General features: G+C 42.4%; 1 protein-coding gene and 1 non-coding gene across 2 annotated transcripts; both read right to left on the bottom strand.

Annotated features, from left to right (window-relative positions):
- Positions 1-858: 858 nt before the first annotated feature.
- triap1 (TP53 regulated inhibitor of apoptosis 1) lies at positions 859-6,310 on the bottom strand. The gene is made up of 2 exons (XM_073065410.1): positions 5,855-6,310; positions 859-5,287 (listed from the first exon to the last, which is right to left on the bottom strand). The coding sequence occupies exons 1-2, from the start codon at positions 5,999-6,001 to the stop codon at positions 5,195-5,197; spliced, it is 240 nt and encodes a 79-aa protein (XP_072921511.1). The 5' UTR covers positions 6,002-6,310; the 3' UTR covers positions 859-5,194.
- Positions 6,311-6,386: 76 nt separating this feature from the next.
- On the bottom strand, positions 6,387-6,459 carry trnak-uuu (transfer RNA lysine (anticodon UUU)). Its single transcript has one exon. It is a non-coding gene; the product is annotated as a tRNA-Lys (tRNA).
- Between the last annotated feature and the right edge of the window lie 8,724 nt (positions 6,460-15,183).

Here is a 15,183-nt window from a genome sequence, read left to right as displayed (position 1 = left end):
TCATCGAAAACCAGCAGAACGGATCAATATCCCCATACAACCTCATTGAAAACCAGCAGAACGGATCAATATCCCCATACACTCTCATCGAAAACCAGCAGAATGGATCAATAACCCCACACACCCTCAGCGAAAACCAGGGGACTGAGACAATAATTTCAAAAAGCTTCATCCATAACCAGCAGACTGGATCAATAACTTGCAAACTGCACAAGTAACCCCACAAACCCTATACAATAACCAGAAGACCTAGATCAATTACCCCACATACTTAATCAAAATACCATGTCAAACTACTAACCCCACAGAACCACAAACCCCTAATCCGTAACCAACAGGTGTGAATCATTGTTCTTCACCCTCAATAAACTAAATAGCTATCATCACAGACTGTAACTGAAAACCAGCAGGTGTTAATAGACCTAGATCAATTACCCCACAAATCCTAATCAATAAACCATATTTGAATTAATAATTCCACAAATCTGATTTCCAATCAATAGACATATTCTAATCAATTGCCCATATACCTTAATATATATTATGTGTTCTCAGTATGATGAATAAACATACTGATGTGGCAAAGAATTCTTTCAGAATGGACACCTATGAACCTACTGATCTAAAACAAGATTCCTAGATAAAGTTGATTAATGTATTTTTCATTATGTCAGCTGAGACACGCTTACACTTACAATTTTTGTTGTAGTCATTCCTGTCAAATTCACTGGGACTGTTGACTCTGTTCTTCCTAACCTGGTGCCCTATACAGTTGAGTGAATGTGGCCACTCAGTGGACTGAGTGTGGTGGTGGAGGCACGTAGAAGCTATTTCAAGTAAATAATAAACTGAATTCACTTCCAATTTCCAAAAAGTGTTTAATTTTCATTTGCCATATTTCAGCTACTCTTCAATTTATGAGAGGAATCCATTCCTGGAAAAATGTTTTGTTAAAGAAAATTTCATAAATTCTAAAAGCTGGGTGTGATACATTTTGATGCACATTCCCACGTGCAAAGAGTAACCTTCCATTTGTTACCACAAAGAATAGTTTTGTAAATCAAACCCTCAAAGATTTTGTAGGTTCATGATTCCAACATTTGTAAATCAATAAAATACTGCACTGATCCTCTGCAATAATGCATTGGTTCTTGTGTATTTGTTATGCACAGGATGACTCAAGGCTTTGTCTCCCCCCTAGACCCAAAATGCAGTTGAGGAATCCTTTCTGAGAAATTGCTGTAGTCCTTCTAACGAAAATACATCAACAATGCAGTCAGGTAGGAAATTCTGTGATTTAGACTCATTGATGTGAAAGGTAAGTGTAATCAGGATTATGTGTTTTCCTGGAAAGGGGATTTGGAGCTGGTGTCTTTCCAGTCTGTTTGACAGATCTGGTTTCTTCATTGCAAGAATATGTAGGGTTGGCTCTGTCTCTCTCGTGCACAGAGAGGAACAAGCGATGGGTAAAGTGAGGGGGACGCAGTGAGCACAGGGAACTGCTACAATGAAGACGTGTGGAGACAAAGACAAACATGCATGTAGGAGAGAGTGATCAAGTCACGGAAAGTAAAGTAGGACACGGGGTGGGGGGAAGAGAGGGAAAAAAAGCAAAAGTAAGAAAATATAAACAGGAAGCAAATCCCAGAAGATATTTGGAAAAGAAATAGAATGGGAGACTAAATAAGAGTGGGGGGTGGGTGGTGGTTAATGGTGGTTGAGAAAGAGCAAGGAAGTAAAAAACTGAGAAAGAGAAATTTAGAGCTAGACTAAAGCAAGAGAAACATCAGGGAAAGGGACCTGACAGTAGAAGGGTGATAAAGAGGCAGAAGCACATGGGCAGTTTTTGAGGTAGCATGTTCGTTCAGTGTGATGATGCCAGGCATTCAAGCACTCCTGATGCATTGAGTCATGGTTCTCAGTACCATTCCAAATGAGTTTAATGAGTATCTTTCCTCTACGGCACTCCCAATATTCACATCAGACCGTGATGGGAAATGGGTAAGGCAAAGACAATGGAAGGATTCATTAGGAGCCAATGAAAAACATCCAGAAACTAAACTGCATCCTGGGTTTGTACAGCGAACAAGTTCCAGATTTACAATACCATTTGTGTGAAAAGGTTAGTTCTAATTTTAACTCTGGCCCAGAAAAATCATTTCACCGTAAGTCCTCTCATTGTTTTAAGTACCTGTACTGTGTCGTACTTCAGTCTTTTAAAATCAAGATTACAAGTCACATTTATGACTGTTCTATAATTTAAACCTTTAAGCCCAGTAACAATGTTGGTGAATTTACACTGTATCCATTCCAAGGCCAATGTCTGTAATGAAAGGTTCTATTCAGTTGACTTGGCACATCTTTTTAATTATCTTACACAGTGACATGGTCAGATGACTATTGAGTAATGGTTGGCTGATTATGGCTCATTTCCATCCCTTCCTTCTAACCTCATATCTCTCCTGTTCCACAGGAGATCTACTAAAACCATTCTCTTGTTTACCCAGCTCTGATGAAAATTCACTGAACAGAAACATTAACATTGTTTCTCTCTTCATAGGCCACTGCATATCTTCAACATTTTGATTTTGTATGAATGTTTTTGGATATTAAGAGCACTGTTTTCTATTAATTAGGCTTCAACTCTGTGAAGCTTCACTGTAGGAAACCCCACTAGTTTGAGAGTTCTGAGAATGTCCATCTCTAACATGCATAACAGCTTGGAAAATTGTGAACTTCAGAAAAATAGAATGCAGCACTATGCTTACTACTCTGAATATCAACACCAGATGTACATATCCAGATCCCACTATTCTGTGAACTAATGAAGTTCAAAGTATCTCTACCCCCTAACTATGATTTTCAGCACCTCAGGTGACTTCTCACAAAGGTTGTGAACTAATGAAATATCTTTCCCCTTGAGCTCACTCTGACTCCAGCGTTGCAATGTTCTCTGCAGTCCATTGCTACAATACATTCTGCCTTCGATGAGGCAAAGATACAAATGAGTTTGTTTATTTGGATTCTGTAACTGCCCAAGTTCTGTTCCTGAGGAAATCTAAAAGTAGCGTGCACTACTGAGTTTGCAGGTAAAAAGAAACACACGTTAAACTCAATTATGGTTTTGAAATTTGAACGCTCTATCTTCTTCATTCGTGTTTCCTAAAGGACTGGACCCTCAACAAGATTTGACTGATAACTGTTTGTGATTCATGTGTAATATCACCTAGGTCTCTGTATTTTACAGAGAGCTTTCACCTGATGATTCTTGCTCTGAACCACAATCTAACAGATAACCTATTAGGATTCTACAGTCCAGACTCGTGAGTGAGTTACCAGAGGGTAAGCTACAAGTGTGCATCTGCACTCAGAGAGAGGAATAAAATAGACGCGGTGCCCATTCTTAGGTATCCCTGTGCACCAACTTGTTAGTGCAAATATTTAATCAGCCAACCATGTGACAGCAACTTAATGCATTAAACATGTGTTTGAGGTTCAGTTGAAACATCAGAATGAGAAGTGACCTTGACCATGGAATGATTATTGGTGCCAGACTGAGTATCTCAGAAATTGCTGACCACACACAACATTCTGTAGACTTACAGAGAATAGCACAAAGGAAAAAAGACATCAAGTGAGCAGCAGATCTGCGGGTGAAAATACCTTGTTAGTGTGGTCAGACGGATTCAAGCTGACAGGAAGGCAATGGTAACTCAAGAGCACACTAAAACAGCGTTTCTTAAACATACACACAGTGATAATCGTATTAGGTACGGGAAGTACTTAACAAAATGGCCACTGAGTGAGTGTAGGAGATTGTTAGGAAAGCAGCACTTACTTTTGTAGCCTTATAGTTAGAGAGTGATACGATGCCTCAGTGTAGTTAGTGAGATCACTGATTACACTGGAGCACAACTGTTTTTGAAAGTGTTGCTGAGTCAGCTGTTAAAGCCAGGGAAGCAGTGATGCTGCTGAACTGGGGTGGACAGCATCAGGAAAATAATCCATGGAAAGGAGGACAAGCGGAGTCTGGTTATTGTGAACAGAACCAACAGACATTTCTTAATGGAAAATACAATAGACAATAGATGCAGGAGTAGGCCATTCAGCCCTTCTAGCCAGCACCGCCATTCACGGTGATCATGGCTGATCATACACAATCAGTACCCCATTCCTGCCCTCTCCCCATATCCCGTGACCCCGCTATCTATAAGAGCTCTATCCAACTCTCTCTTGAATGCATCCAGAGACTTGGCCTCCACTGCCTTCTGGGGCAGAGCATTCCACATATCCACCACTCTCTGGGTGAAAAAGTTTTTCCGCATCTCTGTTCTAAATGGCCTACCCCTTATTCTTAAACTGTGGCCTCTAGTTCTGGACTCATCCATCAGCGGGAATATGCTTCCTGCCTCCAGTGTGTCCAATCCCTTAATAATCTTATATGTTTCTCACAGAAGTTGCTGAATCTCTGGAATTTTCCACTCAGAGGGTTGTGGGGGCAGGATCATTGATGGTACAGAAGATCTTTTTTAAAAGATCAAGGAACTGAGACAGAAAGGGAGATTGAATGTAGGGCTGATAGGGCAGGCTCGAGGGACTCCTGCTTGTATTTTCTTTGGTTCTTCTCCTGTCACTGCCCACTGCAATCACCTCGCCCCCTAACCCCACTGAGACAGACCAACTCAGAACAGCTACGGCACCAGGTCTGCACGACTCAACTGTTCAATGCTTGCTCAGCCCGGCCAACAGCAGTACAATAACGCCGCTGAGTGGAAGACAGCTGCATCTTAACATGGGTTTGTACAAGGCCACACATAGTTGTAAAATTAAAGACGGCAACAAGACTTAAGGGAATATATTAAAACTTTGTGTGTCACAAAAAAATTACACAACTATTTGTTGCTCAGTGCAGAAATCGACTCATTACTGTAGCATTCTTATTTTGTGGATCAGGGTCTCACGAGAACCAAAGTTACGCGCCACTTCAAAGTTATAAAAAGCGTACAAATTCACCAACTTCAAATCATGATCACTTTGTAAGTGATTCACAACTATAGTTCCAGAATTTAATTAACCAGCATTGTATTAACTCTGCTCCCTGTGTCCACTGTTGTGAGGTTCCCCACGCCGAGCTGTACAAATGGCTTGTAGAGTTCATACAGTAATGGAGGCAACAATCCCATGTCAGTGTTCATTACGATGAACCACCACTTCCAAAGGGCTTCTCCTGTCTTGGCCCCATGAATTCCAGTCCTTCAATTGGGATTTCCTTTTCTTTGATGGCTTTCTGTAATTGAAATAAAAAGCTCAGGTTGCATTGAAAACTTAAATCCACTAAGAATATTAATTTTACAAATAAATCCCAACACATTAAGTACCAAAAAGAGAACATATTCCATTCTGATAGCACTGGCTTCTTAAAGTATTGGACATACACCCAGTGGCCTCTGTATTAGGTACACTTGCTCGATAATGCAGATACCTAATCATGAGACAGCAACTCAATGCATAAAAGAATGGAGACATGATCAAGAGGTTCAGTTGTTCAGACCAGACATCAAATTGGGGTGGGGGGAAGAGATGTGATCCAAGTGACTTTGACAGTGGAATGATTGCTGGTGCCAGATGGGGTGGTCTGAGTATCTCAGAAACTGCTGATCTCCTGGAGATTTGTACACACAATAGTCTCTATAGTTTACAGAGAATGGTGGGAACCCCCCCCCCCGAAAAAAAAAACATTGAGCAGCAGATCTGTGAGCAATGCTTCTTGGAGATAGGGGAAAGAATTCTGTTCCCCAACAAGGGAGAGTAGAGCTAGGGTTGACGGCTGCTGTCAACCCCGTGGCGGCCTTACCTTCACACATTCCTGGTACTGCTTAAAGAGCTCGCTGCACGGGTCCGCACTCCGCTCGCCCTTCAGGAACTTCTCGGCAAACCAGCGGTTGAAGCACAGGTCGTAGCCGCGCTTCAGCTCCAAGCACTCAGAGCCCACGCTGTTCATGGTGGCCAGGCCGCCCCGCACCCCCCTCTGGGCACCCGTCCGACGTCATCAGCCGGCGCCGCAACGGGCCGCGATGGCTCCGGCCTCCGGCGACCGCGGCCGAAACCCTTCTCCCTGATTGAAGTCACAATGCCGGCCGGGAAGGGAAGCCTCGGCGCCGCTTAAGGGGAGACACGCGGGCTCAGGGTCCGCGACCGGGCTGCTCCCCGCACTTTGCAGCGTCGGCGGCTGGCATGCCTCCCGCGGCCGAACCGGATCCCGCAGTGTCCCCGAGTCGCCCTCGCACACCCGCCCACACTCTCCCCGGTGCCCGCAGCCGGCCGGAGTCCATCTCACGTGGAACCAGCTCGATTTAAAATAGAAGTGACCGAGTGTAAAAAGCAATCGCCCGAACAGGGACTTGAACCCTGGACCCTCAGATTAAAAGTCTGATGCTCTACCGACTGAGCTATCCGGGCCCTGAGCAATAATCGGCCGACAGTAACTTTGGAGCAAACTTCTGCAAACAATTTTGCACAGACAAACAAGTACCAGAGGAACTCAGCAGATCAAGCAGAAAGGAATTAAGAGTCTACACTTGGGGCTGAAACACTCCAACAAGACTTCAGTAGGGAATATCGACCATCCTTTTCCCTGCACGGATATTGCCGCTTTTGTTTAACTCTTGCAAACATTTCTTCTGCAAACTACTCTAATTTAACACACATTGACATCCCCCCGATCTAATTTAGATTATTGCATAAATCTCCGTACGATAGATAACTTCATAATCTATCAGATAGAATTGCACCTTTGTTGTTTACTTGCACTGCACTTTCTCTGGCAGTTTACTCTGCATTCTGATGTTTTACCTTGTACTACCTCAGTCACTGTGAATGAACCGTACAGAACAAGCTTTTCACTGTAGCTCGACACACGTGACAACAGTAAACCAATTCCATTTCCAATACATCTGTGAAATTTTGCACATCACTCATCAGAGATCACCTCTAAGCAAACAGTTCTCAACTACAACGTGAATTGTTTTCGTTAACACTTGTGTTTACGAAATGTGCTTTTGGAATTTATACTTCCACGTTCAACAACTTCAAGGCAACCCCGTTCCCCAGGTGATGCACAGTATATTGCACAGCCGGGCAAGCCCTTTCAACGGCATGGCTTACCATTGGGAAGTTTGGTGGCAAGGAACTGACTTTCTTACTCTGACTCCTCATCGTTTTTTCCAGTCCTGCTGAAGGGTCTCAGCCCGAAACATCGACTGTACTCTTTTCCATAGATGTTGCCTGATTTGCTGAGTTCCTCCAGTATTTTATGTGTATTACTTGGATTTCCAGCATCTGCAGATTTTCTCCTGTTTGAAATTAGAGGCTATGTAGCCTGACTTCAGTGATTGGCAAGATAAAAGAGTAAGAATGAGATTTCAGGGTACTTGGAAGCACACAATAAAATAGGAATGATACCAGCGTGAGTAGAAGATTGTTGGTTGGTTGGTTGACTGGTTGAAGGTAAAGAGAGAATAAATGGTGTCCCGCAGGGGCCACTGTTGGGTCCACTACTTTTCAGTTTTTATGTCAATAATTTAGATGACAGAATTGATGGGTTTGTAGCCAAGTTTGTGGATGCTGCAAAGATAGGGGGAGGTGCAGGTAGTGTTGAGGAAGCAGGGTGTCTGCAGAGGGATTTGCACAGATTAAGAGAACGTGCAGAGAAGTGGCATATTCTGGCCTTAGGGTGTATAACAAAATATTAACTTCAGCATCCAATCTTTAGACCTGAACATGGGCTGTAGAGTAAATTTAAAATGCAGTTCTGGACTATAGGTTACTAGAGTCGTGAACAGCAGTTCATTGAAAAAACAGAGTGGAGTGTGGGTGAGAAGAAGGAGGTCGGAAAGTTATATGTAACTGAAAGGAAGCATTGTAGATGCATTGCAAATATGGAATTGTCCTTTGATCTTTAGCATATAAAATATCATGTGACACTATTCCATATCTCGCAGCTGTGCCTCTCCTGTGATTTTGTTGGCATCACAACAAATGGAATACAGTCTAGGGAAGTGTATGGTCATGCTCTTTGGGAGGAGAAATAAAGGTGTAGGCTATTCACTGATTCTCACGTATAGTTTATAAATCCATTGATTCTCACAGCTACCTGGTCTTTTCCCACCCTGTTGCTTGTAAAAATGCCATGCCATTCTCTCAATTCCTCTATCTCCACATTTGCTCTCAGGATTGGGGTTTTCATTCCAGAACTAAGGAGGCATCCTCCTTCTTCTTCAAAGAAAGGGGCTTTCCTTCTTCCACCATCAATGCTGCCCTCAGATGTATCTCTTCAATTTCATGCACATCTGCCCTCACCCCATCCTCCTGCCACCCCACCAGGGATAGGGTTCCTCTTGTCCTCACCTACCACTCTGGAAGCCTTCGCATCCAGCACCTAACTCTCCAGAACTTCCGCCATCTCCAACGGGATCCCACCACCGAGCACATCCTTCCCTCCCCCCTCACTTTCTGTTTTCCACAGGGATTGCTCCCTATGCAACTCCCTCGTCCATTTGTCCCTCCCCACTGATCTCCCTGCACATGGCAAATAACAGTGACCTTTCAATCTTTTTTAATGCTGGAGGGAAACTCCCCATCTCTTCTTCCAAGATTATCAGTTCAGGGAGTAGAGGGCCTTATTTCAACTTATCATGCAAAACCTGATGGCTTGAGACGTGTGCTGAGAAAAGGCATTGGGAGAATTGACTCAGAGATGGCTGAATAATCATAAGACATAGGAGCAGAATTAGGCCATTTGGCCCATTGAGCGTGCTCCACCATTTCGTCATGTCTCATCTATTTCCCTCACAACCTCAATCTCCTGCCTTCTCCCCATAACCTTTCACATCCTGACTAATCAAGAACCTGTCAACCTTCACCTTAAGTGTAACCAATGGCTTGGCTTCTACAGCCATCGGTGGCAATGATTCCACAGATTCACCACCCTCTGGCTAAAGGAATTCCTCCTCATCTCTTTTCTAAATAGATGTCTCTCTACTTTGAGGATTTTCCCTCTGGTCCTAGAATTATCCAGCAAAGGAAACATCCTCTTCACTTCCACTCTATCTAGGCCTTTCAACATTTGATAGGTTTCAATGAGTTTCCCATTCTTTCTACTAAATTCCAGCAAATACAAGTCCAAAGCCTTCAATCACTGCTCATATGATAACCCTTTCATCCCCTGAATCATTCTCGTGAACCTCCTCTGAATCCTCTCCGATGTTGCACATAAGCAGCCCAGAACTGCTCACAATGCTCCAAGTGAGGCCTCACCAGCCTTATACAGCCTCAATTTTACATCCTTTCTATTAAATTCTAGTCCTCTTGAAATGAATGCTAACATTGTATTTACCTTCCTCACCATAGACTCAGCCTGCAAATTAACCTTTAGGGAATCCTCCATGTGGACTCCCAAATCCCTTTCTATCTCGGATGTTAGAATTTTCTCCCTGTTTAGAAAATAGTGTATGCTTTTATTCCTTCTACCATGATTATACACTTCTCGACACTGTATTCCATCTGCCACTTCTTCGCCCATTCTCCTAATCTGCTTAAGTCCTTCTGCATCAGCTCTGATTCTTCAACACTACCAACCCCTCCACCTATCTTTGTATCATCCGCAAACTTGACCACAAAGCCATCAATTCCATCATCCAAATCGTTGACTACAACGTAAATAGAAGCAGTCCCATCACAGATCCCTGTGGAACACCCCTGTAGTCATCGACAGTGTAATCCCTTCATTCCCGCTTTTTGCCTCCTGCCAATCACCCAATGCTCTATCCATGCTAGTACCTTTCCAGTAATGTCATGGGCTCTTATCTTGTTAAGCAGCCTTAAATGCGGCACCTTGCCAAAGTTCTTCTGAAAATCCAAGTACTGTACACAACATCCACCGAGTCTCCCTTGTCTATCCTGCTTGTTCTGTGTCAAAGAATTCCAACAGATTTGTCAGGCAAGATGTTCCCTTAAGGAAACCATCTGACTTTAGCCTGTTTTTTCATCTGCCTCCAAGTACCCTGAGACCACATCCATACCAATTGACTCCAACAACTTCCCAATAACTGAGGTCAAACTAACTGGCCTATAATTTCATTTTTTTCTGCCTCCCTCCTTGAAGAAAGGAGTGACATTTGCAATTTTCAAGTCCTCCAGAACCATCCCAAAATCTATTGATTCTTGAAACATCATTACTAATGCCTCCATAATCTCTTCAGCCACCTCTTTCAGAACCCTGGGGTGTAGTCCATCAGGTCTAGGTGACTTATCCATCTTTGGACCTCTCAGTTTCCCTAGCACCTTCTCCAACAACTGTACTCACTTCTACCCCCTGACAGTCTCAAACTTCCAGCATACTGCTAGTGTCTTCCACAGTGAAGACTGATGCAAAATACTTATTCAGTCCGTCTGCCATTTCCTTGTCCGCATTACTATCACTCCAACATCATTTTCCAGTGGTCTAATGTCTACTCTCACCTCTCTTTTACTTCATGTATTTGAAAAATCTTTTGGTATCATTTTTGATATTATTGGCTGGCTGACCTTCATATTTTTTTTAGTTATCTTCTGTTTTTTTTTAAATTCGCCAATCCTCTAACTTCCCATTAATTTTTGCTTTATTATATGCCCTCTTGGCTTTTATGTTTGTTTCGACTTCTCTTGTCAGCCATGGTTACATCATTCTGCCTTCAGAATACTTTTCTTCTTTGGGATGTATCGGTCCTATGCCTCTGGAATTGTTCCCAGAAACTCCAGCCATTGCTGCTCTGCCAGCATTCCTGCTAGTGTCCCCTTTCAATCAATTTTGGCCAGCTCCTCTCTCATGCCTCTGTAATTCCTTTTACTCCACTGTAGTACTGATATATTTGACTGTAGCTTCTCCCTCTGAAATTGCAGGGTGAACTCTATCATATTATGATCATTATTTCCTAAGGGTTCATTTACCTTAAGCTCCCTAATCATATCCAGTTCATTACACAACACCCACTCCAGAACTGCTGATCCTCCAGTGGAGGCATTCTACAAATTCTCTCTCGGGATCCAGCATCAACACGATCTTCCCAATCTATCTGCATATTGAAATCCCACGTGACTAACATAACATTGCCTTTTTGACATGCTTTTTCTATTTCTTGTTGTAATTTGTAGACTACGTCCCGGCCACTGTTCGGAGGCCTGTAAATAACTTGTATCAGGGTTTCCTTTTCCTTGCAGTTTCTTCACTCTACCCACAAGGATTCTACATCTTCTGATCCTGTGTCACCTCTGTCTAAAGATTTGATTTCCTTTTTTACCAGACAGAGCAGCAGGAAGATTCTTGAATGAGAAGGAGGTGTTAGAAGGGCTCAGGAACTGACCAAACATCACTTACTATACATTATCTCAAACTGTCTAATGATTATCTGTGATAAGAATGTATCTATTTAAACTTTACACTAGAACCCATCTCCAATATTTGTTTCTTTATAGTCTACACAGATGCACAAAAGCATGCCCAGACTGGAGGGCTTGAATTAACAGGAGATAATAGATAGGTCATGTCTTATACCCTGGATCAAAGGAGGCTGAGAGTGACATGATAGATGTATGTGGCACACAGAAGCTACGCAACCACCATCTATTTCCCATGTTAGGGATGGTTAAAACTAGAGGCAAGGAAGGAAGTTTAAAGAAGGTCTGAGGGGTAGATTTCTCACAGTGAGTATCTGGAATGAACTGCCAGAGGATGTGGTGAAGGCAGGAACAGTAACAACATTTAAAAGGCATCCTGACGAGAACGTGGAGGGATATTGCTCTGCACTTCTTTCCATCCCATCTGTCTCTACAGTGTGTTGCTTCCGGAAAGTTACTTGTCTGGTCAAGGATGCTTGCCGCCCTGGTCATTCCCTTTTCTGGAAGAAGATTCTGGAGCTTGAAAACCTGGATGACTAGATTCAAGAACAACTTCTTCCCCAGACCAAACACCTCTTTTTACACCCCCTTTTCTGGTGATGCTGCCATATTCTTGGTCTCTTAACTCCACCTTCTCTGTTATTAAATTATTGTCACTTTAAACATTACTTCACATGACATCGGTGTCATTGCACCATTCTGTTCTTTTGTGCTCTTCGCTGTACTGAGTGTATTCATTATTACCAAGTGAGCTTCAGGCAGGCAAAGGGTTCCAGTGCACCCTGGTATATACGACAATAACCTAATCTGAATCTGAATTACTGCAGGCAAAATGGATTCAAATATTCGTTAAGGTTGCTGTAAACATATTGTGCAAAAGGGCTATTTGCTCTTGTACAATTTATTTATCCATCTTTATTGTAACATATAGCAATTTGTTGTGCTGCCACAAAACAACACATTTCATGACTTACAATGAATCTGATTCTGATTCTGTTTCTATGCTGTACTCTCTGGCTCTCTTCAATTCATTTAAACCTAGATGTAAACTTGTTTCATCATTCCTAAACGCTGCAATATTCCGATGGACTGACTAGGGAGAGAAGACGAAGGCACAATTAATGCTTAATTGCACTGCGGTGACCCACAGTGAAAACACATAGGATCAGATGTGGCTGATAAAGAATGTGAAAGATGGTGATGGGATGGTGTGTGTGGGGCAACAGCAGGTCATGATTGACATTACCCCTATAACAACCACACCTTCAAAGGTACATTATTGACTGCGAAGCATCTAGGGATGTTGTCTGGGAGAAGAATTTGTGATGAAGCATTATTCACTCAGATTTTTACCACTGATTATATGAGAACAAAGATTAATAGTTGGATTTAATTTAAAGAATAGTCAGGGCTGTTTCAGCACGATGTTGCAGTAAGGTGCTAAAGCAGCCCATAAGTACCTCAGGGTGTTCTGACAACATGCTCACTGACTTGACTATCAATTGAGCTTTCTTCTTGACCTCTTCAAACTTGGTGATCCAGATCCAAGACACACCAGCCACTGTTCTCTGGGATATAAAGTTAATGTGTGAACTCAACAGCCAGCAGTTTAGCACATCTAGGTAGTTGGAAAAGTAAGCAGGAAATGGTCCTGCTGAAGGGTCTTGGCCTGAAATGTTGACTGTACTCTTCTCCATAGATGCTGCCTGGCCTGCTGAGTTCCTGCAGCATTTTGTGTGTGTTGCCTGGATTTACAGCATCTGCAGATGTTCTCTTGTTTGTGACAGGATATAGTTTGAAGGAAACAAAAGGTTTGACACCCATGAAAAATGGAAGTTTTTATTTAATGTTGAATGTGTGTTCATTTTGTGGCAATAAAATGTGGGGGAATCCCATGTGTTCTCCAGTGAGCAGTTTATTGGGCTGTACAGACTAATTATAAAATTCCCTGTTTGCTCAGGTCAGAACCAGCTTGCAATTTATTTGAATTATGGAGGCTACCTTCAAGTTCAAAAAACAAACTGTTTTAAAAGCCCAACATTAACAACTGAAAGCAGCTAAACTGGGGTACATCTTGAACAAGGCTATGGTGAATTTCTGTAAGATGAAAGGTAGAGGTTACTATTCATGTGCATAAGGATTTTATAATCATTAGCACATAGTGGTTGAGGACCAACACCTTGGAAATTACAGTGTTTGAAGGTGGTGAACAAGACTGAAGATCCCTCACCTCACCTATTCTGTGTTTGATGATGCTTCTGAAGGGATGGCAATCTTTGGGAAGAATGAGGGGGAAGATTGTTGAGGTGATAACATACTGTTGACTCCTATTGATGCAAGTCTGCCTTTGAATGATGACTTTGATGACTTATGTAGTAAACTCTAAACTGACTGACAATTTATGCTAGGCTTCTTGATTTATGGACTTCTGAATCAAACTCAGAATCAGGTTTATCACTGACGTGTCTTGAAATTTGTTGTTTTGTATGCAGCAGTCATAAAATTTACTGTAAGTTACAAAAATAGTGCAAAGGTCAAATAATAAGGTAGTGTTAACAGGTTCATGGACCATTCAGAAATCTGATGCAGATTTTTAAAAAAATGTTGAGTGTCTCTCCTCAGGCTCCTGGACTTCCTCCTGATGGCAGTAACGTGAAGAGGGCACGTGTCACAGATGGTCAGGGTGTTTAATGATTGTCAGGTTAATAGGTGGATTATGGCGATACTTTGGGTTGGGTCTGTCAAGTAATGATCATGTTGCCAATCCTGTAACACCTCAAAATTTAAGCTCGATTTCTGGTGGGACTTCTACAAGCATAGGAAGTAGATGGTTCAAAAGGATGTAGATGAGGAGAACAGGGCAGGATCATGACAAGTTCCATACACATCTTGTCTTTCTTCTGTAAATTACTAATGTTGTCATTTCACATCTCGATAGTGAAAATTAGTTTTGATAGTGTCAGTACCAATTCCAGGATGGGTAGAAGAGTAGGCAAATAATTTCACTTATTAATAGTTCCTTGTTTTCTTGATCAGTATCTGAGGTTAGACCATCAAGTCATATATGTAGAACTGGTAGAGGAGTACAGACCAAGTGTTAACTCAGCCGTAGTCACACTGAACAGTAGACTCGAGGAGCAAAGTTGCCTACTCCAACTCCCATTTTGGGTTCTCATATTCAGCAGTTTCAAAATCTGTTATTCCTTCAGCTAGAAACAGTCTTTGACTGCGTATAACTCATCCTTTATACCCTCTATTACTAGGACAGACCGTCCATATTTGACCACTTTTGCTGGGGCCCAACTCCTTATCTGTTGCTATAGCAAATGCTGTAATACAGCAAATAGCAACAGAGTCATACCCTCAGTTCAAATCAACAAGCTCCAAAATCCAGGTCCCTGTACCCCCTCAACAACTGGATCCTTAACTTCCTCAGTCAGTGTGGATTGGAAATAACATCTTCCCCTCACTGACAATCAACTCTGATGCACCTCAAGGACATGTGCTTAGCCTACTGTGCTACTCTCTCCATACCCATTACTGTGTGTCTTGTCACAGCTCAAACACCACCTGTAAATTTGCCCGTGACACAGCTATTGTTGGCATAATTTCAGATGGTGTACAGAACTTAGATCAGCTGGTTGAGTGGTGTTGCAACAACTTTGCACTCAACGTCAGGAAGGGGAAGTGAACACACACCAGTCCTCATCAAGAATTCAGAAGTGAAAAGGGTGAGCAGTTTTAAGTTGC

Source organism: Hemitrygon akajei, chromosome 14 (genome assembly GCF_048418815.1).
Source record: "Hemitrygon akajei chromosome 14, sHemAka1.3, whole genome shotgun sequence".
NCBI lineage: Eukaryota > Metazoa > Chordata > Chondrichthyes > Myliobatiformes > Dasyatidae > Hemitrygon > Hemitrygon akajei.
Note: the sequence above shows the minus strand (reverse complement) of the source record. Positions and strands in the feature narration are given on the sequence as shown.